At 44.3% G+C, this 26,660-nt stretch overlaps 2 protein-coding genes across 5 annotated transcripts in view; one reads left to right on the forward strand and one right to left on the reverse strand.

Annotated features, from left to right (window-relative positions):
- Positions 1–26,660, forward strand: part of LOC125454992 (dedicator of cytokinesis protein 2-like) — a 1,138,509-nt gene that overhangs the window by 536,926 nt on the left and 574,923 nt on the right. The gene's annotated exons all lie outside the window — the stretch shown is intronic.
- Positions 1–26,660, reverse strand: part of LOC125453402 (INSYN2B protein-like) — a 133,485-nt gene that overhangs the window by 86,103 nt on the left and 20,722 nt on the right. For both annotated transcript variants that reach the window (XM_059650440.1, XM_048532933.1), the window contains exon 2: positions 5,983–8,265. In XM_059650440.1, coding sequence (XP_059506423.1) covers positions 5,983–7,469 — 1,487 coding nt within the window. In that variant the 5' untranslated portion in view covers positions 7,470–8,265. The remainder of the gene's footprint in view (positions 1–5,982; positions 8,266–26,660) is intronic.

The following is a 26,660-nucleotide window of genomic DNA, read 5'->3' on the forward strand; positions in this document are numbered from 1 at the left end:
TTCATCCAAATAATTTAAATATATTACAAACAACAGAGGTCCGAGCGCTGATCCTTGGGGAATATCTTATAGACCTGCGGTCAAAAAATGCCCCTCTAGAATTACCCTCTGCTTCCGAGGGCCAAGCCAGTTTGCGAACTCTCCATAGATTTCATACACTCTGACTTTTCGCACCCACCAACCATGGGGGACACTGTTAAATGTTTTTGTAAATTCCATGTGGATAACATACACTGCCCTACCTTCATCAATCATCTTTGTCACTTCCTCAAAAACATGATCAAATTTATGAGGTAAGATCTCTCCTGCCTGAAGCCATGCTGACTGTCCCTAAATTCTTCTCCAAGCGCAAGCAAATCATTTCATAACATTGAAAAGGTATTTTGATACGTACTTGCGATGCCAAGGCATTTCAAACTATGAGCCCAGTGCTGGACATGAGGATCAGAATAGTTGGGTGGTTACTTTTGACCAGCATGGATGTGATGGGCTGAAAGACATTTTCTGTGCTGTAGATTTCTACAACTCTGTAACTCTTGCCACCTCGAAACCTGTCTCCTTAGGCCTGGGAAGGTCGTACCTCAAGATTTTATTTGATTCAAATGCAAAGACAAAGGATTAGGCAAAATGGAAGGATATTTAATTGGGGAAGAGGAAACTATGATGCGATTAGACATGAGTTAGGAAGCATGGACTGGGAGCAGTTGTTCCATGGTAAGGGAACTACAGACATGTGGAGACTGTTTAAGGAACAGTTGTTGCGAGTGATGAGTAAATATGTCCCTCTGAGACAGGCAAGAAGGGGTAAGATAAAGGAACCTTGGATGACGAGAGCGGTGGAGCTTCTTGTGAAAAGGAAGAAGGTAGCTTACGTAAGGTGGAGGAAGCTAGGGTCAAGTTCAGCTAGAGAGGATTACTCGCAGGCAAGGAAGGAGCTCAAAAATGGTCTGAGGAGAGCCAGGAGGGGGCACGAGAAAGGCTTGGCAGAAGGAATCCGGGAAAACACAAAGGCATTTTACACTTATGTGAGGAATAAGAGAATGGTCAAAGAAAGAGTAGGGCCGATCAGGGATAGCATAGGGAACTTGTGTGTGGAGCCTGAGGAGGTAGGGGAAGCCCTAAATGAGTTTTTTGCTTCTGTCTTTACGAAAGAAACGAACTTTGTAGTGAATGAAACCTTTGAAGAGCAGGTGTGCATGCTGGAATGGATAGAGATAGAGGAAGCTGATGTGCTGAAAATTTTGTCAAACATTAAGATTGACAAGTCGCCAGGCCCGGACCAGATTTGTCCTTGGCTGCTTTGGGAAGCGAGAAATGCAATTGCTTCGCCACTTGCGAAGATCTTTGCATCCTCGCTCTCCACTGGAGTCGTACCTGAGGACTGGAGAGAGGCAAATGTAATTCCTCTCTTCAAGAAAGGAAATAGGGAAATCCCCGGCAATTATAGACCAGTAAGTCTCACGTCTGTCGTCTGCAAGGTGTTAGAAAGGATTCTGAGGGATAAGATTTATGACCATCTGGAAGAGCATGGCTTGATCAAATACAGAAAACACGGCTTTGTGAGGGGTAGGTCATGCCTTACAAACCTTATCGAGTTTTTTGAGGATGTGACTAGAAAAGTTGATGAGGGTCGAGCTGTGGATGTGGTGTATATGGACTTCAGTAAGGCATTTGATAAGGTTCCCCATGGTAGGCTCATTCAGAAGGTCAGGAGGAATGGGATACAGGGGAACTTAGCTGCTTGGATACAGAATTGGCTGGCCAACAGAAGACAGCGAGTGGTAGTAGAAGGAAAATATTCTGCCTGGAAGTCAGTGGTGAGTGGGGTTCCACAGGGCTCTGTCCTTGGGCCTCTACTGTTTGTAATTTTTATTAATGACTTGGATGAGGGGATTGAAGGATGGGTCAGCAAGTTTGCAGACGACACAAAGGTCGGAGGTGTCGTTGACAGTGTAGAGGGCTGTTGTAGGCTGCAGCGGGACATTGACAGGATGCAGAGATGGGCTGAGAGGTGGCAGATGGAGTTCAACCTGGATAAATGCGAGGTGATGCATTTTGGAAGGTCGAATTTGAAAGCTGAGTACAGGATTAACGATAGGATTCTTGGCAGCGTGGAGGAACAGAGGGATCTTGGTGTGCAGATACATAGATCCCTTAAAATGGCCACCCAAGTGGACAGGGTTGTTAAGAAAGCATATGGTGTTTTGGCTTTCATTAACAGGGGGATTGAGTTTAAGAGTCGTGAGATCTTGTTGCAGCTCTATAAAACTTTGGTTAGACCGCACTTGGAATACTGCGTCCAGTTCTGGGCGCCCTATTATAGGAAAGATGTGGATGCTTTGGAGAGGGTTCAGAGGAGGTTTACCAGGATGCTGCCTGGACTGGAGGGCTTATCTTATGAAGAGAGGTTGACTGAGCTCGGTCTCTTTTCATTGGAGAAAAGGAGGAGGAGAGGGGACCTAATTGAGGTATACAAGATAATGAGAGGCATAGATAGAGTTGATAGCCAGAGACTATTTCCCAGGGCAGAAATGGCTAGTACGAGGGGTCATAGTTTTAAGCTGGTTGGTGGAAAGTATAGAGGGGATGTCAGAGGCAGGTTCTTTACGCAGAGAGTTGTGAGAGCATGGAATGCGTTGCCAGCAGCAGTTGTGGAAGCAAGGTCATTGGGGTCATTTAAGAGACTGCTGGACATGTATATGGTCACAGAAATTTGAGGGTGCATACATGAGGATCAATGGTCGGCACAACGTTGTGGGCTGAAGGGCCTGTTATGTGCTGTACTGTTCTATGTTCTATGTTCTACGTTCTATGAAGGTACTTTTGCAGTTCAGAAGTTCACTGACAGTGTGGTATGTGTCCTCAATTTAATTGTATTAGCTATCATTGCAAATGCATCAATCATTTGATTTTCTGCTGGATGTCTTAGCCCAGCCATTTGTGGCAGTGAGTGAAACTGTTATCACCAACACTTTTGTATCCTGACCTTATGCTAACATTCTCCACTGCACGATTCATTGAAGCTCTTCAACCTGCGATGGGAAATGGTCAGGTTGGTCATAGGCAAGTTGACTGCCAAAATGAACATTTTACATTCCAGCAGGCACAAGTTAAAAATTATCTCAATACTATCCTCCGGCATAAGATATTTAACTCGATAAAATATTTGTAAAATTAAAATTTTGTTGTCAAAACATCTGTACTCCACAACATAATTTTAAGCCTGGAAACTCGAAATGGAGATTTAAAAAAAATTGTTTTGGTTGCAAAACCAGGAATCTAGATGATTTTGTGAATGACAATAGATTGGGTAAGGAGGAGGTGCAATGAGACTTTGGTGTCCTTGAACATGAGTCCCTGAAAGTAAGCGTGCAGGTGCAGCAGTCAGTGAGGAAGGCAAATGATGCGTTGGCCTTCGTAGCGAGACAAGTTGAGTACAGGAGCATGGACGTCTTGCTGTAATCATAGTGAGATCACCCCTGGAATACTGGTCTCCTTACCTGAGGAAGGATGTTCCTGCTATTGAGGGAGTGCAGTGAAGGTTGACCATGTTGATTCCTGGGATGGTGGGACTGAGCTAGAAAAGAGACTGGATTGGTTACAAAGATATTCATTGGGGTTTAGGACGATGTGGGGTTCTCCGAAATCTATAAAGTTCGGACAAGACTTGACAGGGTAGACCACAGAAAGGACATTGCTACGTTCTCATTGGAGAGAAAGAGGCTAAGAAAGGATTTAATAGAGACATACAGAGGATTAGATAGGGTGGACAGTGAGAGTCTTTTTCCGAGGATGATGACTTCAGCTTGTACAAGGGGGCATAGCTACAAATTGAGGGGTGATAGATTTAAGACGGATATCACAGGCAGGTTCTTTACTCAGAGTGTGGTAAGGGCGTGGAACGCCCTGCCTGCCAATGTAGTTAACTCAGCCACATTAGGGGCATTTAAACAGTCCTTGGATGAGCAGATGGATAATGATGGGATAGTGTAGGGGGAGGGGCTTAGATTAGTTCACAGGTCAGTGCAACATCGAGGGCCGAAGGGCCTGTTCTGCGCTATATCGTTCTATGTTCTATGTAAAGGCTCACTGTTTAAGGATGCAGGTTAAACCATTTAGGAGAGAGATGAGGAGAAATTTCTTCACCCAGAGAGTGGTTTGCCTGTGGTATTCACAATCACAGGAAGTGGCTGAAGCCAAAACATTGAATCTTTCAGGAAGGAGTTAGGTATCATTCTTAGGGCTAAAGAAACCAAAGGGTATTGAGGAGAAAGGATGCGGAGATGACCATACTGAATGGTGGAACAGGCTCACAGAGCTGAATGGCCCATTTCTGTTCCTATTTTCTCTGTTTCTACACCTGTATTTCAAAAGGACTGGAGGACTACTGCACTATCAGGTGCCCTCCACTTTAACCAAGCCCCCATCTTCCCCTTCAGCTGGATGTAGAAGATCCCATGAGACTATATGAAACAAGAGTGGGGAGTTCAACCCAGTTTTCTGTCAGCAGTTAAAATCAAGAGTATTTGGTTATTGTCACACTGTTGTTCATGAAACTTGCAGCATATACTAGAACGTCAGAACTACATCCTGGAATAGGCAATTCAGTTTATTCATGGCAGATCTTGTCTGGGCCTCAATTCCACTTCACTGCCTTACCCCAGTAACATTTCAACTCATTACTAATTAAAAATCCATCAACCTCCTCCTTAAATTTATTCAGTGTCCCAGCGTTGACTATGCTCTGTGGTAGTAAGTTCCACAGATTCACAGTTGTCTAAGAGGAGTGATTCCTCCTCATCTCCAACTTAAATCTGCCACCCCATATCCTAAGTCTCATTCTAGATTGTCTTACATGAGGAAACGCCCTTTCTACATTGACTTTGCCAACCCCTTTTGTCATCATCTATACTTCAATTTGATCTCCTCTCATTGTTCTAAACTCCAGAATGTATAGGCCTAAACTGCTCAGTCTCTCTTCATTAGACAAACCCTTCATCTCTGGAATCAATCGAGTGAGCCTCGTCTGGACTGCCACCAACTACATCCCTCCACAAGTCAGGGGACCAAAGCTGTGTGCAAAACTCCGAGGAGAGAACCTTTTGGCGATGAACAATTTCTTCTCTTATGTGATCGTTAGGATTTAGAATTCTTCACCCAATGAGCAGTGAGGGCTGGTTCATTGAAAATAATCAAGGCAAAGGGGGGCAGATATTTGATTGATTAGGGAGACAAAGGGTTATGTGGGAGGGCATTTCAGAATCAGATCAGCCATAATCTTATTGAATAGCAGAGCAGATTTGAAGGGCTGTTTGGCTTCATCCTAAACAGACCCAGGTTTTGAGTCATACAGCAGAGTCAAAGAAATCTGTTGCACAGAAAAGGTCTCCTCCTTCTACATTCTATATCTTGCTGCATGTTTATATTTTCTACATTCCCCTACATAGACTATGCTTCCAATAAGAAATGTGAAGATCTCTGAGATGTTCCCAGGTCAACAAAAAGGGCAAATGTAGTGTTTCGTTCCACCCAATGGCCCAAAATAAACCATTACCTCAATATTACATGTAAAACAGCCAAAACCTTTAACAAAGTATTGACCAGCGGTCACACATCAAAGGAAGGGATGTTGTTGGATTCATCATTCTACGTTTTATCACATGGAATTTTGATTTCAATCATTTGGTCAAACCTCTTGATCACTAATCCTGTCACAGACCAATTTTGCTATTACATCCCAGGAGTTTAAGTGATCCTGGATATTCCTGAGAGGTGCTATACAAATGGAACATCTTTCCTTCAAGCAATGTGAAGATTGTTTGACATGCAAAGATGTTCCTAAGTCATTTTTTTGGTCTGCAAACACAAGCAAGTTTGTGAATGAAAAGTGCTCCAGGAGAATAATCTTGCTGGACACGAGAATCACCCCTTCCCTTTAATGTTTACGACAATTCACTCGAGGAATTTCCGTCAGATACCTACCCATCACGAACAGCTTCCTTCTTCTCCAGGTCTTGAATGACATCCAGTAAAACTTTAATGGTTTGCTGGCTAGTCTGTAGGACATCCTCCATTGTCTGTAAGCGGGACTGGAGAGATGTGATCTCGTGCTGGGTGGAGCAACCTGACTTGGCTCTTTGTTTGCCCGCTGCACTCGGCAGATCGTCCTGAGGATTTTTGCGACTGGGCACCAGTTCCAGCGAGTCATCAGGACGTGACAGCAGGGGTCCCGATTGGCTGGACTGGACGGCAGGTTCTCCACATTGGGCAAAAGTCTTTGAAGGCAGTTGCGATGCCTCGCCTTGCACTGGGGACAATCCCGATGGGTTCGGAGTCAAGGGGCAAGGTTCTAATTGCTCAGTCCGATGGGAAATGTTAGGCTGTCTGGGGCTGGTTATGGATGCTGGGCTTTTTAAGCAGGACTTGCGGTAGACACAAGGCTGGTCCTTGAGGAGAGGGTGACTCATATTGTAGAACTCAACCTTTCGGGACTCGGAGTGGTTACTGTCCAAGTCAGAGGTTGGTGCTTTTAATTTGCTGCATGCCTCTGGTCTCAGTAAGAATTGATTGGTTGGGGTTTCTTTGGAAGTTGGTGGACTTGCCTTGGAGTTTAATGAGCATGATTGGATGGAAGGGCTTTGTGAACGGACTGCGACGTCACTTTTTGCTGCACAGTGCTGCCCGGCTGTCAGTGTTTTGTGGTCCTGTTCAGTCAGAATGTCAGGTGTGTCTTTGCAAAGCATAGCCTTGTCTTTAATGCGAGGAGATACAGTCAAGCCATTAGGGCTTTGGCCATGAGCCCCCTCAGAAGTCCGCTCACTCTGCTGAGAGCTCAAGGCTGGGTTGGGATCCGCGCAATTACTGAGCGGCTCTCCGGCCTTCTCCGCTCCCCTCCCGTTGATGGCAGTGGCTCTGTCGATCCCCTCAGGTTCTCCTTGCTCTTCCTCCTCCTCCACCTCTTCGCGAGCGTCAGCCACCGTCGTCTCCCCTCCCGCCCCAGGCAGGGGAGCGGACGGTAATGCTAGGCCGTCCTTCTGTTCGCCCGGCTCACCAAAATCGCCGACACTTTTGCTCCGGAATCGGAATGCCCCAAACTGCTTCTGGAGGCTGGGGGAGGTCTGAATGGCGGTGCTCGTACAGGCTTTCCGGGGATTGGGAAGGGTCAGGGAGCACGGCCGCGCCTGCTGCCAGTTCCTCTGGGAGTTAGCAGTCAGTTCCGCCTGCCTGTCAACCTCCAGCCCCTCAGCTGACGTCTCGGGGGTCTTTCTGCCTCCCGCTTCATCTGGACCGTCAGCAAGATCCTTGAAGCGAACCTGCTGGGTCTTCTGACGCCTCCGGTGTTGCCTCCTCTCGGATTCTGACGAGCCCGCAGGATCCCTCTTAAGTAGGACAGATCTGACAGTCATGGTGCGGTCTGAGTTGAAGTGGACACTCGAAACCAGTGAACGATTTGTTTCTTTACTGACCATTATCCCCCGGCCACAACAGTTTGGAGAGAAATGGAATATTCGCCACTTTTCCAGAACGCCTCAGAATCCTGGGCTTCCAGTTGGATGAGAATGAAGAGATGACTCTTGAGCCACATCTGCTACTGGCCAAAAGGCACAGTCCATTCCCCAGCAACTCCCTACAAAAACTCCAACTTTCCGAAGAGTTATGGGATGCTCAGGAGAAGCACACAATTCATCACAAGTCACCCGAGGAGGGAATCGTCAGTTCTAGGCCCAAAATCTGTGAAGCTGTCAGCGTTATTTGGCTGCAGTGGCACTGTCAGAGACATTCCCCAACTTCTCAGATACCTCCCACCCTCCCACCCACCTGAAGCTTGGGGCAGCTGACCAGGCGCTGGGTACGTCTGCGGTCTCTGCTCAACAGTTCGACCCGATGGAAGCACTCGGTCTCTGCCACGAGGGGACGAGCAGGTGAAGAGTGTCGTGACGCCCCTTTCGGTCCTCCCTATCCCCCGTGCCGCATGCCTCCTCTGAGCCCCGAGGGCAGCAAATCGACTCGACTCTCCGGCAGGCACCACCGTGTCGGCGAGGGCATCTGTCTGTGCGGTGAGTTCGGAGATCGAACTGTCGACTGTCCCTGTGCAGGCAGCGTAACTGATGGAGTGCTGGCATCTTCCCCTCCCTCCCTGCCAAGCTTTGACGCACATTCAAGTTCAAACTGGCTCCATTACTTCCAAGCAGACCCTGGGTGAGCTAATTCCCTCCCGTTGTCAGGTTACGACGTCAGGATGCCAGGTGATTGCAATGTCAGGACCTAAAACGGGTAGAAATGAAGGGACACAGCACACATTAGTACTCACAACACACACTTCCTGAAAACATTTCAGAAACAGGTGACGAGAAACTCAGCACAGCCATCTCAAACATTGCCGCATTGCCCCTGATTTTTTTTTTACCTTTGAGTTTCTAACCACATTTCTGAAGTCACTGTCAGAAAAGTAGCTGACTTGGAAAAGTGTTTGTAAAATGCAAATAGATCTCCCAAGAGAACTCTCCACCCTCCCTACCACCTATTTCCTGACTCACTGTGAGGTTCTTGCCAATGGACAAATCTAACTCCCATCCTATGATCTGATCTGTGTCTTAGTCATGTCTCACAGCCAAAACACAATCGACTTGTGACTTACCATCTGCACAGTGAGACTGTCTATCTTGAATGGCCTTGCCCCATTCAGCCCAAAAGTGTTGAGTCACGTGTGTGTTAAGGGAAAGGGTACATTCTTTATAAAGATTCACTTTTAACAGAGTTTCAACGTTCCGTTTGTGTTATATATCGTATATCTCCGAGCTATGCATTACATGTAATCGATTCTATTCACAGTGGATTAGAAGGGTGACATAGTGGTTAGCGCCGCTGCCTCACGGCAATAAGGACCTGGATGTGATTCCACCCTTGGGTGACTGTCTGTGTGGAGTTTGCACATTCTCCCCATGTCTGTGTGGGTTTCCTCTAGATGCTCAGGCTTCCTTTAACAGTCCAAAAAAGTGCAGTAAATTTCCCTACAGTGTCCAGGGATGTGCAGGCCAGGTGGATTAGCCATGGGAAATGTGGGGTTACTGGGCTCAAATAGGGGAGCTGGGGCAGTGTGTGGGTGGGATGATCTTTGGAGGGTTGAGGTGGACTTGATGGGCCTGCTTGCACTCTATAAGGATTCTGTGATTCAATGCTAAATTGTTGTTGTGTGCAGGCTGGGTGGATCAGCCAATGGGAAATTTAGTGGATAAGGTGGGGGTTGGTTCTGGGTAGGATGTTCTTCAGAGGGTTGTTGTACACTCAATGGGCTGAATGGCCTCTTTCTGCACCATCAGAATTCTTCAACTCGAATGTCTACATCATACTTCAGGTCTGCCATCCAACAATTTCCACCATTTGTTCAGATTTTTTCGCTGTGTCTACACCCAGGTTTAACCAATCAAGGACTGTGAGCATCAGTCATAAACAGTCTCATGTGATCAAACATGGAGCAATTGAGTGTGACAGTTGGTAAAACAAATTCTAATCGCAGAATATTTTAGCTGTGAAAGGACTTATTCCATAATTTTACCTTTGGAAAGGCATTCTCGTAAATGTGGAACACTTTGGAGATTTTCAGGGTTATTCGAATCAATTCCAGATAATTGTATGAGATTAGTACTTTGAAACATTCACATTTTATGTATCCAGAGTGAATGAGGTAATTAACAAACAGATAGGAGACACAGAGAGAAAGTACTTCCATTTCTTCAGGGAATTGAGGACTTGGAAGCAAAGTTTCAAAATAAAAGGTCAAGTGAAGTTATGACACACATCCAAGCACAAACTTCATTAGAAATTTGGGACTATTTTACCGAATATTACATCAATAATTCTTAGAATTATGATGTAATGTGTTTTGGTAACAGCAACATAGAGAAACAATACAGACTCAATAGTTGAACTTTGAGGGGAGTGCAGGAGCATAGGGACCTCGGGGTTCATGTACATAATTCTCTGAAAGTGGCCAGGCAAATTGAAACAGCTGTTAAGAAGGTTTATAGGATCCTTGAGTTTATTACTGGAGGCATCGAGTATACAATTGATGCTACACCTCTACAAATCTTGGTCAGACCACATTTGGAGTATTATGTTCAATTCCATATGTCTTATTTACAGAAGGATGTAAAAGCCCTGGAGAGAGTTCAAACGAGATTTACTCAAATGATATCAGGAATGGTGGATTTTAAACACAAGAAAAGATGAGAGAAGTTGGGCTTAGTCTCTTAGGAGTACAGAATATTACAGAGTGACCTCATTGGAGTTTTCAAAATTGGGACAGCATTGCTGGCATCTCTGGAGAGAAGGACACAAGTTCTGAAGAAGGGTCACTGGACCAGAAATGTTAACTCTCTTTCTCTCTCCATAGATGCGTCCAGAACTGCCGAGTTTTTCCAATGATTTCTGATTTTGTTGCTATCCTTGCCTGGTCTGACCTTTGCAGACACAGCAATGGGGTTGACTATTAACAATTAGGTGTGGGCAATAAATGCTGGCCTACCCAGTGTTGCCCTCTTCCTGTGAAGTGAGATAATAATTGAGAAAAATATCATGTCAGACATAATTGAATGCGTAAATGGACTAATTCTGTTCTTATATCTTATGATCTAAGATCAGGCAGCGTCAACTTGGTTTTTAAAAGGAAAGTTGAGTTTTATTAATGCAATGGAGTTATTTTTTGAATGAAGATGGATAAAGGGGAACCTGTAGATGTGGTACACTCAGACCTCCAAAAGGTATTTGATAAACTGCCATATCATGTGTAATGTCACAAAGCAAGAGCTCATTATAATATAAGCTGGATAAAGGCGAATGGGAAACAGACAGCAGGAATAAATAGAACAATTTTCCAATGGACAAATTGTAATCAGTGGAATGCTGCAGATTACAATGCCACAGACTTAACCATTTACAATCTGTATTTGTGACTTAGAGTTATAGAGATATACAGCATCTGGAAATAGACTTGTCTGTCCATGTCAACCGTATATCCCAAATTAATAGAGCATAGAGCATAGAACATAGAAAAGCACAGCACAGTACAGGCCCTTCGGCCCACGATGTTGTGCCATGGATTAATCCTAATTCAAAAATAAAATAACCTAACCTACATTCCCCTCAATTCACTGCTGTCCATGTGCATGTCCAGCAGTCGCTTAAATGTCACTAATGACTCTGCTTCCATGACTACCACTGGCAAACTATTCCATGCGCTCACAATTCTCTGGGTGAAGAACCTCCCTCTGATGTCTCCTCTATACCTTTCTCCTAACACCTTAAAACTACGACCCCTCGTGGCAGTCAATCCTACCCTGGGGAAGAGTCTCTGACTATCGACTCTATCCATGCCCCTCATTACCTCGTACACTTCGATCAGGTCACCTCTCTTCCTCCTTCTCTCCAGAGAGAAAAGTCCGAGCTCAGTCAACCTCTCCTTGTAAGACAAGCCCTCCAGTCCAGGCAGCATCCTGGTAAACCTCCTTTGCACCATCGCCAAAGCCTCCACATCTTTCCAGTAACAGGGTGACCAGAACTGGACACAATATTCCAAGTGTGGTCTCACCAGGGTTTTGTAGAGCTGCAGCAAAACCTCGCGGCTCTTAAACTCAATCCCCCTGTTAATGAAAGCCAAAACACCATATGCTTTCTTAACAACCTTATCCACCTGGGTGGCAACTTTGAGGGTGCTATGCACTTGAACACCAAGATCCCGCTGTTCCTCCTCACTGCCAAGAATCCTGCCTTTAACCCTATATTCAGCATTTAAGTTCGACTTTCCGCATTGCATCACTTCGCATTTATCCAGGTTGAACTCCATCTTGTCCACTTTGCCAGCATTTGGCCCATACGCCTCCAAACTCTTCCTATTCATATACCCAGCCTTTTAAATGCTGTAATTGTACCAGCCTCCACCACTTCCTCTGGCAGCTCATTCCATACACGCACTACCCTCTGCGTGAAAAAGTTGCTCCTTTGGTCCCTTTTAAACTGAAAGAAGGGACTGAATGTATGGTGGCTCATTTTTGTTAATGATGCAAAGATAGGTAGTGAAATAAATTATCAAGAAGATATGCAGAATCAGCAAGGATAATAGATTAAGTGAGATTTGGCAAAATGTTGGTAGATGAAGCATAATATGGAGAAACTCGTCCACTTTAGTAAAAGTAAGAGAAAAACAACATAGTATTTAAATTTGGTGAGATTGCTGAACTTACCAGTACAGAGGGATCAGATAGACAAATCACAAAGCATTAATATGCAGTAAGTGATTAGGAAGACAAATGGGACATTTGTTACAGACATTTGTTACAAGAGGAGGTATCTATAAATGTAATAAAGTTTACTGGCTGTTGTCACTGGATCTCCCTTGATCTGCTTCTTCTCAGTGCCAAGAATTTCTCCACCAGGCTTCATATGTCTAAACAGGCAATTCCCGACCCCCAGCTCAGGTCTATAGCGAGACTGCCTTTGGCATACTGAGTGAAGTTTTGACCTCCTTTGAAAGGACATAATTGGATTAGAAATTGCACAGAGAATGGCCATTAACTGTCTCACAGATATACGGAACTATTTTATGAAGAAAGGTTAAATTGGTTGGGCTTATACCCATTAGAGTTCAAAAGGATGAGAAATCTATCTCTTATTGAATGATGTAAGATCCTAACTGGATGGATGCTAAGGAGATAACTTTCCTTTGATTGGGTTGGTGGTGGGAATGCAGAATGATGGGAACCACTTTGAAAATGAAGGAGGAGTGGATAAGGAGAATTTTCTTCTCTCGATGAAGATTGTTCACCTTCAGAATTCTTTTCACCAGAGCATTAAAGCTGGATCTTTGACTGTTTGATGCATTTCTAACCATCAAAGGAGCCAAAGGTTATAGGAGAACAACCAATAAAGCTGAGGCCTCAATCAGATTAGTCTTGATTATATCAAATGGTAGAGTCCTATCAAGGGACTGAATGCCTTCTAATTCTTGTGTTTGTGCATTTTCTTATTTCTTGCTGCACAGCCAATTTTATCATCATCCAGGACAAAGCAGCCTGCTTGATTAGCCATTTATTTCTTTTAGCATTAAAGCTTAGAAGCAGCAGTGTGCACCATGTACAAGATACACTCCAGTAACTCACTGCTTCACCTTCCGAGGCGCAACTGCTACCATCCAGAAAGACATGGGATCACTACCTCTTGCAGGTTACCCTCCAAGGCATTCACCAACCTGAGTTGAAACTACATCATAGAACATAGAACATAGAAGAGTACAGCACAGTACAGGGCCTTCGGTCCATGATGTTGTGCCGTGAAATAATCCTAATCCAAAAATAAAATAACCTAACCTACATTCCCCTCAATTCACTGCTGTCCATGTGCATGTCCAGTAGTCGCTTAAATGTCACTAATGACTTCGCTTCCATGACTACCACTGGTAAACTATTCCATGCGCTCACAACTCTCTGGGTGAAGAACCTCCCTCTGACGTCTCCTCTATACCTTCCTCCTAACACCTTAAAGCTATGACCCCTCGTGGCAGTCAATCCTGCCCTGGGGAAAAGTCTCACTATCTACATCATCCATTGGGTGGCACGGTGGCTCAGTGGTTAGCACTGCAGCCTCACAGCACCAGGGACCCAGGTTCGACTCTAGCCTCAGGTAACTGTCTGTGCGGAGTTTGCACATTCTCCCTGTGTCTGCGTGGGTTTCCTCCGGGTGCTCCGGTTTCCTCACACAGCCCAAAGATGTGCAGGCTAGGTGGATCGGCCATGCTAAATTGCCCGTAGTGTTAAGGGGTGTATGGGTTGTAGGGGGATGTATGTGGGTGGGATGCTCCAAGGGGCGGCATGGACTTGTTAGGCTGAAGGGCCTGTCCCCACACTGTAGGGAATCTAATGTAACCTAATCCTTCATGGTCAGTGGGTCAAAATGCTAATATGCCCTCTCCAACAACACAGTGGCCTTCACCAGGAATTGTCAATAAATAGCAGCATTGCCGGTAACCTGCATGTCCCGTGGACGAATCAAAGGAAAGAATGGTGGAACAAAAACTCACTGTTCCCTTAGGGATCTTTTGATATGCCTGAGAAGAGTGCACTGAGTATAGAAGTTGGGAGGTCATGGTGCAGCTGGACAGGACATTGGTTAGACCACTTTTGGAACACTGCATTTATTTCTGGTCTCCCTGCTGTTGTGGTGTTGTGAAATTTGGAAGGAGTCAGAAAAGATTTACAGGGATCTTGCCCAGGTTGGAGGGTTTGAGCTACAGCGGGAGACTGAATAGTTTGGGGCTTTTTGTCCCTGGAGCATCAGAGGCTGAGACCTTACAGAGATTCATGAAATCATGAAGGGCATGGGTAGGGTGAATAATCAAGGTCCTTTTCCCAAGGTGGGGGAGTCCAAAACTAGAGGGCACAGGTTTAAGTTGGGAGGGGAAAGATTTAAAAGAGACCTAAGGGGCATTTTTTTTTCATGCAGAGGGTGGTGCATGTATGGAATGAGCTGTCAAGGAAGGTTGTGGAGGCGGTATATAATTGCAACATTTAAACGGCATCTGGATGGGTATATGAATTGGAAGTTTTCAGAGGGATATGGGCCAAATGCTGGCAAATGGAACTATATTACTTTAGGATAATGAAGTTGGACCGAAGGGTCTGTTTCTGTCCTGTGCATTTCCATGACTCGAAAAGGTAGCCTTTCATTGGCTTCCAAATAGCAGGGGGTAGATCCTGCTGACACTTCAATAAGATTCCGTTACTGATATGGGGAGGTAGGCAGTGATAATGTTACTGGACTAGTAATCCAGCAACTGTGCTGACATAGGTTCTGGAGTTATAAAGCTGGTTTCATTGATGACTATTATCAATTACTATTGAAACAAAAACTGAAGCAATCTGGCTTACTGACATCTTTTAGACAAGGAAAGTGTGTCATTTTTAGCTGTAACTATCAACATGTGAAGCTAGAACCCAGCAATGTGGCTGAATGTCCTCTGGCATGATCTAATCAGCCATTCAGTACAGTCAAGGATGGCAACACCTGACAATTTCAGATTAACTGGTTGTATTGTAATATACAACGCATCATAGCTTCCTGGGGCAAAATGGACAGATCAGAGGGATTTTTTTCCCACCCATCTGTTACTGTAGACTCACAACTGCAAATAACCATCTGAGTTGAAAGCCATTCATAAAAAAACATTCATACAGCAATGGAGAGATAATACTGTGTGGAGCTGGAGGAACACAGCTGGTCAGGCAGCATCAGAGGAGCAGGAAAGCTGACGTTTCAAGTCGAGACCCTTCTTCAGAAAAGTTCTTCTGCAGTTCTTACTTTTTCCCCATACAGCAATGAAGTCTTGCTTCAGTTGTGTAAGGGCTAGGTTACTTTACACCGGGAGTACTGGGCGTAGTTGTCGTCTCCTTATCTGAAGAAATATATTATTGCCATGAAGGGGATGTGGCAAATGTTCACCAGACCTAATTCCAGGATAGTGGGACTGTCATATGAAGGGAGATTGGGCAAACTGACCCTCTGTTCTCTTTGTTCTCAAAAAATGAGAGGTTATCTCATGGAAACCTGCCGACTAATTAAAGGGACAGTCAAAATATCACAAACTCCTGGTTACGGAATCTAAAACCACATAGCACAGTTTAAAAATAAGGAGCTTGCTTGATGAGAGACATTATTTTACACAAAGGATTGTGAATATTTTCAGTTCCATGCCATTGAAGACCGTGGATGCTCAGAGTTTGAGTATGACTAGGTTTTGGTTGATCATCAGTGATCAGCGGTGCAAGGGGTTATGGGGATCACGTGAGTAAAAGGCATTAGTCATGATCATATTGAATGACAGGGCAGGCTAAATGGGCTGAATGGCCTACCCTTGTTCCTATGTTCTGTCTCCAAATTGCTAACCACTCGATCAATTACTGTAACTCGCCTAAAGAAATCCATTTGGGATTGCCTGATTGAAGAGCAGCTGTTTATAAGGAATTAATTGAATTCCACTGATGAATCATGAGTTCTAAGTACAATTCAGGAAATTAGCTGTCTTAAGTACATAGTTACAAGACCACTGCCTTCCACATACTACAGTGAAGATAGTTCTGCTGCAGAGTGGGTTTTATTTATAAAGCTGCATTCTTGAATGCACAAGGTATAATCACAGGAGACGGTGGGGGTGGCGGAGACTGACCTTCTTAATGGTCCGGTCGGTTTGGAGGCAGGTGCAGGAGCACACTGTGTTACTGCAGATGCTAGCTCTTTAACACATTTACCCTGGTCGCATTCCTGAAATATTCTTCTGTTTCAAACATTTATTCTTTTGAATGGCATAATGAGCAGTTACAGTCAGGACAGCATAGAACTCGCAGAATTCCTGCCCATCGCAGGCACAAAAACATAGAAAGTAGGAGCAGGAGAAAATAGGAGTATTCCTTCAAGCCTGCTTTACCATTCAATATGATCATGGCTGATCCCCTATCTTAGTTACATGTTCCTGCTTTCTCTCCACACCACTCAAGCCCTTAAAATCTAAAAAGTATATCTATCTCTTTCTTAAATCTCTTTCTTGACTTGGCCTCATACAATGGTGGAAAATTCCACAGGTTTACTGCCCTTTGAGTGAAGAAATGTTTTCACTCACAAATGGAAGCTATGCTCCCTGATCCTGGGCTCCCCAACCAGGGAAAACATTCTCTCTGCATCTGGTCTGTCCAGCCCTATTTGAATCCTTTTGAACTCCAGTGAACACAGACCCAGTCTCTCCTCGGAGTATGGACCTGCCAACCCCAACATCAGCCATAAAACATGCCTGGATTTCCACGCCATCAACGTCACTGAAATCAATAGCCCGATCACCTTGATTCCCATCTTAACTCCCCAATCAGACCTGGGATGCCAGGCCCTTCCTACTTCACTTCCCTACCCCGAGTCTCTGTCCTTAATGAGTCTGTGTGCCCAACCCCCATTCCACCTCCCTTCACTAACACACACTTGCCAGTTCCTAGTGTCCATTCTCAATTGTCCATTCTTCTACTCCCTTCCACTGTTCCGTGGAATTAAATGAAGCAAACCACCAACCCTACTCACAACTGTGCAAAGCCAACACTACCATTAAACACTAGTGAACAGGATGCTGTGAGACTCTCATGTTCTTGGGTCTTTCTCAGGGTGCTGGGACATTATTGACTAATGTCTCCTATTAATGAGCGGACATGGCCTACACAATCCTGCCCACAGGCTGGCTGAATGCTCAGTACGATGTAAAGGTGCCTTTATGCCTGTATGTCAAGCCTTCCCAGGGAAATTTCACATCCTACCAAATTCACTTAACACACATATCATTTTTTCCATTTTTGGTCCCTAATGCCACAGATCCCCTGCTCCAAAGCTTCCTAGCAATGGTTTTTCCCAATTTACTATCCAGGTAGGCTAACAGTGAGTGGGCACTGTGACAACAAGTCAACAGCCCAGAGATACAGCTTGGCACAGTCAATGAGCTGGTTCAATATCCCTGAATGCGCAATGTCCTTGCTGCAGCATTACAATGGGAGTTAACAGTGCAGCTCGCGATGCACCTTTGAAGTGCACAAACATCCTATATGTGAATTGGCACATATCAGGTCCAAAAGTCTGTAGATATCAGGTGTGTGTGCCCATGGAATGTACCCAAGTCATTGTGCCTGGTTTCTAACATGGAGTTCATTTGGAACAAGCACTGTTCAAGAAGGGGAGTAGAGACAACCCTGGTAATTATAGACCAGTGAGCCTTACCTCAGTTAGAACATAGAACATAGAACATAGAACAGTACAGCACAGAACAGGCCCTTCAGCCCACAATGTTGTGCCGACCATTGATCCTCATGTATGCACCCTCAAATTTCTGTGACCATATACATGTCCAGCAGTCTCTTAAATGACCCCAATGACCTTGCTTCCACAACTGCTGCTGGCAACGCATTCCATGCTCTCACAACTCTCTGCGTAAAGAACCTGCCTCTGACATCCCCTCTATACTTTCCACCAGCCAGCTTAAAACTATGACCCCTCGTGCTAGCCATTTCTGCCCTGGGAAATAGTCTCTGGCTATCAACTCTATCTATGCCTCTCATTATCCTGTATACCTCAATTAGGTCCCCTCTCCTCCTCCTTTTCTCCAATGAAAAGAGACCGAGCTCAGTCAACCTCTCTTCATAAGATAAGCCCTCCAGTCCAGGCAGCATCCTGGTAAACCTCCTCTGAACCCTCTCCAAAGCATCCACATCTTTCCTATAATAGGGCGCCCAGAACTGGACGCAGTATTCCAAGTGCGGTCTAACCAAAGTTTTATAGAGCTGCAACAAGATCTCACGACTCTTAAACTCAATCCCCCTGTTAATGAAAGCCAAAACACCATGCTTTCTTAACAACCCTGTCCACTTGGGTGGCCATTTTAAGGGATCTATGTATCTGCACACCAAGATCCCTCTGTTCCTCCACGCTGCCAAGAATCCTATCCTTAATCCTGTACTCAGCTTTCAAATTCGACCTTCCAAAATGCATCACCTCGCATTTATCCAGGTTGAACTCCATCTGCCACCTCTCAGCCCATCTCTGCATCCTGTCAATGTCCCGCTGCAGCCTACAACAGCCCTCTACACTGTCAACGACACCTCCGACCTTTGTGTCGTCTGCAAACTTGCTGACCCATCCTTCAATCCCCTCATCCAAGTCATTAATAAAAATTAAAAACAGTAGAGGCCCAAGGACAGAGCCCTGTGGAACACCACTCACCACTGACTTCCAGGCAGAATATTTTCCTTCTACTACCACTCGCTGTCTTCTGTTGGCCAGCCAATTCTGTATCCAAGCAGCTAAGTTCCCCTGTATCCCATTCCTCCTGACCTTCTGAATGAGCCTACCATGGGGAACCTTATCAAATGCCATACTGAAGTCCATATACACCATATCCACAGCTCGACCCTCATCAACTTTTCTAGTCACATCCTCAAAAAACTCGATAAGGTTTGTAAGGCATGACCTACCCCTCACAAAGCCGTGTTGACTGTATTTGATCAAGCCATGCTCTTCCAGATGGTCATAAATCTTATCCCTCAGAATCCTTTCTAACACCTTGCAGACGACAGACGTGAGACTTACTGGTCTATAATTGCCGGGGATTTCCCTATTTCCTTTCTTGAAGAGAGGAATTACATTTGCCTCTCTCCAGTCCTCAGGTACGACTCCAGTGGAGAGCGAGGATGCAAAGATCTTCGCAAGTGGCGAAGCAATTGCATTTCTCGCTTCCCAAAGCAGCCGAGGACAAATCTGGTCCGGGCCTGGCGACTTGTCAATCTTAATGTTTGACAAAATTTTCAGCATTGTTGGTAAAGTGTTGGAAAAGGTTATAAGGGATAGGATTAATAATCATCTAGAAAAGAATAAATTGATTAGGGATAGTCAGCACGGTTTTGTGAAGGGAAGGTCGTGCCTCACAAAACTTATTGAGTTCTTTGAGAAGGTGACCAAACAGGTCGATGAGAGTAAACCGGTTGATGTGGTGTATATGGATTTCAGCAAGGCGTTCGATAAGGTTCCCCACAATAGGCTATTGTACAAAATGCGGAGGAATGGAATTGTGGGAGATATAGCAGTTTGGATCGGAAATTGGCTTGCTGAAAGAAGACAGAGGGTGGTAGTTGATGGGAAATGTTCATTCTGGAGACCAGTTACCAGTGGTGTACCACAAGGGTCGGTGTTGGGTCCATTGCTGTTTATCATTTTTATAAAAGACCTGGATGAGAGCGTAAAGGATGGGGCAGTAAATTTCCAAACGACACTAAGGTCGGTGGAGTTGTGGATAGTGACGAAGGATGCTGTAGGTTGCAGAGAGACATAGATAAGCGGCAGAGCTGGGCTGAGAGGTGGCAAATGGAGTTTAATGCTTACAAGTGTGAGGTGATGCACTTTGGAAGGAGTAATCGGGAGGCAAAGTACAGGGCTAATGGTAAGATTCTTAGCAGTGTAGATGAGCAGAGAGATCTCAGTGTCCATGTACACAGATCCTTGAAAGTTGCCACCCAGATTGACAGGGCTGTTAAGAAGGCATACAGTGTTTTAGCTTTTATTAATAGAGGGATCGAGTTCTGGAACCCAGAGGTTATGGTGAAGCTGTACAAAACTCTGGTGTGGCCGCACTTGGAGTATTGCGTGCAGTTCTGGTCACCGCATTATAAGAAGGATGTGGAAATTTTGGAAAGGGTGCAGAGGAGATTTACTAGGATGTTGCCTGGTATGGTGGGAAGGTCTTACGAGGAAAGGCTGAGGGACTTCAGGCTGGTTTCATTAGAGAGAAGAAGGTTGAGAGGTGACTTAATTGAAACATATAAAATAATCAGAGGGTTAGATAGGGTGGATAGGGAGACCCTTTTTCCTAGGATGGTGATGGCAAGCATGAGGGGGCATAGCTTTAAATTGAGGGGTAAAAGATCTAGGACAGATGTCAGAGGTAGTTTCTTTACTCAGAGAGTCGTGAGGGAATGGATCGCTTTGCCTGCAACGGTAGTAGATTCGCCAACTTTAGGTACATTTAAGTCGTCATTGGATAAGCATATGGACGTACATGGAATAGTGTAGGTTAGACGGACTTGAGATCGGTATGACAGGTCGACACAACATTGAAGGCCGAAGAGCCTGTACTGTGCTGTAATGTTCTATGTTCTAAATTGACTCTCCCAGGTGCTCAATCTGGTTTCCTTGTTGAGTTTTCCCAATGCCTAACTTATTTGGTAAGATGGGAATCTGAACACTATCAAGACTAGTTGGGCTGTTAACAAGATGTTTAACAAGCAACATTTTCCATCAACTGGCATCTTATCACTGCCCAGTAAGAATCAATGACATTCTTTAAAAATTCATTCCTCACCAGCTAGACCTGCATTTCTCACTCATTTCGAATTATCCAGAGGGCATTTGCTGTGGGTCTGGAGTCACATGTAGGCCAGCGCAGTTTCCTTCCCAAAGGAGATTAATGAACCAGATGGGTTTATCCTGACACTCAACAATGGATTCAAGGTCTTCATTTGACTCCTCATTCCAGATTTTTATTGAATTCAAATTCTACGTTTGCCGTGGCAGGATTCAAACCCAGGTCCCCAGAACCTGGATCTCTGGATTAACAGTCAAGCCAATATTTATGGAAAAGATCTGCAAACATCAAACTTTTTTGTGCCAAAGTTTTTACTAGTCTCACTCCCAAAAAGAGAGTTTCACATATCCTAGTCTTGGAATTTCCTGCCAGTGGACGTCTTGTTTTTATATATCACTTCCACCTGGACAGGCTTGTGACACAAATTGTAGCATCTCTTGCTGTGAGCTAGAAAAAGTGGGTTCAAGACTGGTAAAATCCTGGTTTGGGACTAATCATTAATAACAAGGCCAAACAAGTTGATTCTGAACCTGCAAATTTTTGATCCTACACATGCCAATGGCAAACGGTAAAAGTCATAGAGAGAATTCTGATCAGCCATGTGTTTGAGAGGAATTTACTAGAGTCCCTGCCATCACAAATGTGCATTGTCATCTGGAACTTTGGATTAACAGGATACTTCCACAGCAACTTTGATTCCCTTGGTGATGTATCCCCATCACAATGTTTGTTCCCTCAAAAATGATCTTGAAAATAGTGTCTCTGTCATTCCTTCATTCTCAAGGACAAGATGGTTTCCTTCATCTTTTAGTAATTCTTCGACTATCCTTTATTAAACTAACAACAAATTAATAAAATGGAAACTTTGCCTTTCTTTACACATCATGTATCCCTGGATGAATTGGGTCATTCTGCTGTTTAAACATGCTTCCTGACTCAGTGCATACCAGTTAGTGTGATCAGCATATAACTGAATCATAGCGTCATAGAGACGTACAGCATGGAAACAGACCATTTGGTCCAACTCATCCGTGCCAACCAGATATCCTAGACAAATCTAATCCCATTTGCCAGCATTCGGCCCATTTCCCTCTAAACCCTGTCTATTCGTGTACCTGTCCAGATGCCTTTTAAATTGTATCCTTTGGCTATTGTGAAATTGAATGAATTTATCCTGTTGACAAAGTTACTCCTTCTATCTTCTTACTAGTTAATTGACAGAGGCCTGACTAATATTGGACAACCATGTTATTTTATGTTCCACTTACTGTCACAGGTGTGCTATATCTTGTGGATAGTGACTAAAGTGACTTTACCCTAGATATGGAGAATGTGTGGAAGAATTCACGCAATAGAAGCTTGTAATGGGAAACCATTACTACAAAGAGAGAGTACAGCATTGCAAATGGAGTGAATAGGGAAACATCTGATTCCTATATGTTGTGGAGTCAGTGACAAATGGGGTGGCACGGTGGCTAACACAGCACCAGGGACCCCGATTCGATTCCTGCCTTGGGCGACTGCCTGTGTGGAGTTTGCACATTCTCCCCGTGTCTGTGTGGGTTTCCTCCAGGTGCTTAGGTTTCCTCCCACAGTCCAAAGATGTGCCGGTTAGTTGGATTGGCCATGCTAAATTGTCCGTAGTGTCCAGGGATGTGCAGGTTAGGTGAATTAGCTATGGCAAAGGCAGGGACAGGTCTGGGTGGGATGCTGTTCAGAGGGTTAGTACAGATCTGATGGGCCAGTGGCCTACTTCCTGCATTCTAGGGTTCCAAATGGCTGTTGCCTGAGATTGCCATGAGACAAGTAAGGGAGAGGTTTGTTTGGACAATACGTTGTTTTGTTGCTGGGACATAGGCCACTGCAACGGTTAAAGGCAAACCAGAGGAATTAGTTTTGGATCGCACAAATAAAGAAGTGATGAGACAGGAACAGCTGAACAGCATCTTTGAGTCGAGGCTACAGAATCATAGAGATCTATAGCGCAGGCAAAGGCTCTATGGCCTATTAAATGTGCACCAAAGAAGACCACCTAACAATGCTAATGCCATTTTCCAGTGCTTGGCTTATATGCCATGGCATCACAAATGTACATCAAATTCTTCTTCAATGTTACGAGGGTTTCTGCCTCTCCTAGACTCACTGGCACTGAGTTCCAGATTCCCACCACCCTCTGGGTAGAAAAATTTCCTCACATCTTCTGCCCCTTCCCTTAAATCTATGTCCTCTGATCACTGATCCATGTGCCAAAGAAAAAGGTTTCTTCTTGTCTATGCTGTCTATGTCTCTCATGCTTTCATACATCTCAATCAAATCCCTCATCAGTCTCCTGTGCTCCAAGAAAAACAACTTCAGACTGTCCAATTTCTCTTCCAAACTGAAACTCTCCAGCCCTGGCAACATCCTGGTATATCATCCTATGAACCATCTCCAGTACAATCTTATCCCTCCTATAATGTGGGTTTCAGAACAGCATACAATGTTCTTGTTGTGACCTAATCAAGTTTTATACAGTTCCAGCATAACCTCCCTGCTCTTAAACAGTATGCCTCAGCTCTTGAGGGAAGTGTTCCATATGCCTTCTGAATCACTTCTGCTACTTCACCTATCCACCTCTTCTGCTACTTTAAGGGGCCAGCAGACACACACACTAAGGTCCCTCCTATCCTCAGTGTCTGCCAGGGTCCTACCATTCATCACATATTCCTTTAACTTGTTTGACTTGCCAATGGTCATCACCTCACGCTCATCTCAACTGAATTCCATTTTCACTGATCAGCCCATTTGATCAGCTTGTCTCTAGCCTCCTGCAATCTAAGGCTATCCCTCTCACTATTTATCACCCCAGAAATGTTTGTATCATCTGCAAAATCCTTCACGGATTGATACTTACTCAGAGAATCCCTCACTGAGAAATACTCACCCAGAAAGTCCCTCACCAATAGATACACACTCAGTGAATCCCTCTGAACTTACTGATCAAATATGGCTTTGTCGTAGATGTGCCAATGTCATTCCATTTATAAGTCAGACACATTAGGGACATTTAAGCGACTCTTGGATAGGCACATGGATGATAGTAAATTGAAGGATATGCAGGGTAGTTTGATCTTAGAGTAGAATAATAGATCAGCACATCATCACGGACCGAAGGGCCCGCACTGTGCTATAATGTTCTATGTTCTATGACTCTGATATTTAGTCATAGTGGTAACAAAAATCAGTTGATTGAGGGACAGCGATGTTGTGCTGTATTCAGAACCATGGACAGCAGCTAGTGTCAGTACCAAAATCAGTAGTTCTGAAGATTCGGATTGCTGCCCATCCATATTGCCTTGTAAAAGTCACCTCCTACTTTTTACCTGAAGAAATGAGTCAGAAGAGCTTGAGTTTTAAATGAGTATATATGGCAGAAATTTTAATTTCATGCAAAGACATTAAATATATTAAACGGTATTATTTCAGGACCCGCCAGCTACCTCCAGTAGCTCCATTCCTTATTTCACTCATGTTCCGTCAACGTCAATGGCAGGACCAGCATTTATTGCCCTTGACAAGGCGGTAGGGAGCCGCCTTCCTGAACCTAAGTTTCATTTGTGAATCTCCTCAATCCGTCTTGTAGATAGTACACACTGCTGCTACTAAGCGTTGATAGGGGAGGGAGTGAATGTTTGCGGATGTGATGTTAATCACGCACACTGCTGTGTCTTGGATATTGTCAAACTTGTTGAATGCTGTTGAACTGCAGCCATCCAAAGAAGTGGGGAATATTCCATCACACTCCTGACTGTGCCTTGCAGATACTGGATGGGGTTTGGGTAGCCAGGAGGTGAATATTGCTGCAGTATTCCTAGCCTCTGATCTGCTATAGCTCGTAAATGAAGATGAGGGACATGTAATAACTATTAAACTAAATGGTGCAACAGGTTTGTGTGGCTGAATGTTATTTTCCTGTTTCCATTTTCCCGCAAAGTAATGAACCGAGAATATACATATTGTTGATATTTGACATTTTTCCTCCAATGTCCAGAGTCTTCCTTCGGCTTTCCTATTATATCTTCTATGAATAACTTTTCTTTTAATAAATATTTCTTTTCATCAGAATTTCCCATCACTGGAAACTCATATCACTAGATTGTCCCATTATTAGAAACTCCAGTAGCCCTCATCTCTGGTATCTATCATCTCAGTATCCAATCTCCCAATGAGGACAGCAATAGCTTTATTGCCAGACTGTTAATCCAGAAACTCAGCTAATGTTCTGGGTATTCAGGTTCAAATCCCGCCACGGCAGATGGTGGAATTTGAATTCAATAAATATTTGGTATTAAGAGTCTAATGATGATTGTGAATTCATTGTTGATTGTCAGGAAAAACCATCTGGTTCACTAATGTCCTGTTGGGAAGGAAATTGCCATTCCTTACTTGGCCTGGGGTATGGGTGACTCCAGACCCACAGCAATGTGGTTGACTCTTAATTGCCCTCTGGGCAATTAGGTATCAGCAATAAATGCAAAGCTTAGCCCTGATACGAAAAGAGTCTGAAAATCCCAAATCAAGATATCTTGAATTAAAACACGTAGAGAACTCTCATGCAATTGTGTTCAGCACATCAATAGAAATGTTAAACCCACCACAGCATTCACTAATCAGCAATATCCATGGGAAACGTTCAGAAAGACAAGGTTCCTGAATTGACAGGTTTCTTGTTAAGCCATTCTGCAACTGGGAGTACAATATTTCAACTCACTGAACCACACAGGCTTTCTCCAATTATGTATTTAACTCTATTGCAAACCTGACATAAGCAGCTGGCAACCGAGTGAACAGTTTGAATCTAATAAGGTGAACAGAACAAACACAGTTCCTGAGGAAGTTACTCTGAAATTTTCGATTTTTGTTAGTGCAATTGTACTTTCAGAAGCCGCGTCCCCTCTAAATATAACAACTTGTGAGTTACTTTTGCAGACATATAAAATAATCAGAGGGTTAGATGGGGTGGATAGGGAGAGCCTTTTTCCTAGGATGGTGACGGCGAGCACGAGGGGGCATAGCTTTAAATTGAGGGGTGAAAGGTGTAGGACAGATGTCAGAGGTAGTTTCTTTACTCAGAGAGTAGTAAGGGAATGGAACGCTTTGCCTGCAACGGTAGTAGATTCGCCAACTTTAAGTACATTTAAGTCATCATTGGATAAGCATATGGACGTACATGGAATAGTGTAGGTTAGATGGGCTTCAGATTGGTATGACAGGTCGGCACAACATCGAGGGCCAAAGGGCCTGTACTGTGCTGTAATGTTCTATGCTCTATGTTCTATAATTCACTCAGGGAATTCCTCATTGATTCTCACCTCAAGCGTCTCTCACTCACTCAGAGAATTCCTCACCAATAGATACTGCGTAAGAGAATCCCTCACCAATAGATACTGAGTCAGAGAATCCCTCACTGGTAGATACTTAGAGAGTCTTTCACAAATAGATAGTTAAAACCAAGGACTGTAGATGCTGGAGATCGGAAACAAAATCTTGCATTTGCTGGTGAAACTCAGCAACTCTGGCAGCATCTGAGGGAAGAAAGCAGAGGCCAGTGATCCTTCATCTGAAATATTAGCAGCTAGGAAAAAAATGGTGATTATGTTTAAGACAAAGTTAGGGGGACGGGGTAAGATAAGAGGTGAGTGTATCGGTAGATATGGAGCCCACAGAGAGATTTATGAAAGGGGTAGATAAACAA

Source organism: Stegostoma tigrinum, chromosome 1 (genome assembly GCF_030684315.1).
Source record: "Stegostoma tigrinum isolate sSteTig4 chromosome 1, sSteTig4.hap1, whole genome shotgun sequence".
In the NCBI taxonomy this organism is placed as follows: domain Eukaryota; kingdom Metazoa; phylum Chordata; class Chondrichthyes; order Orectolobiformes; family Stegostomatidae; genus Stegostoma; species Stegostoma tigrinum.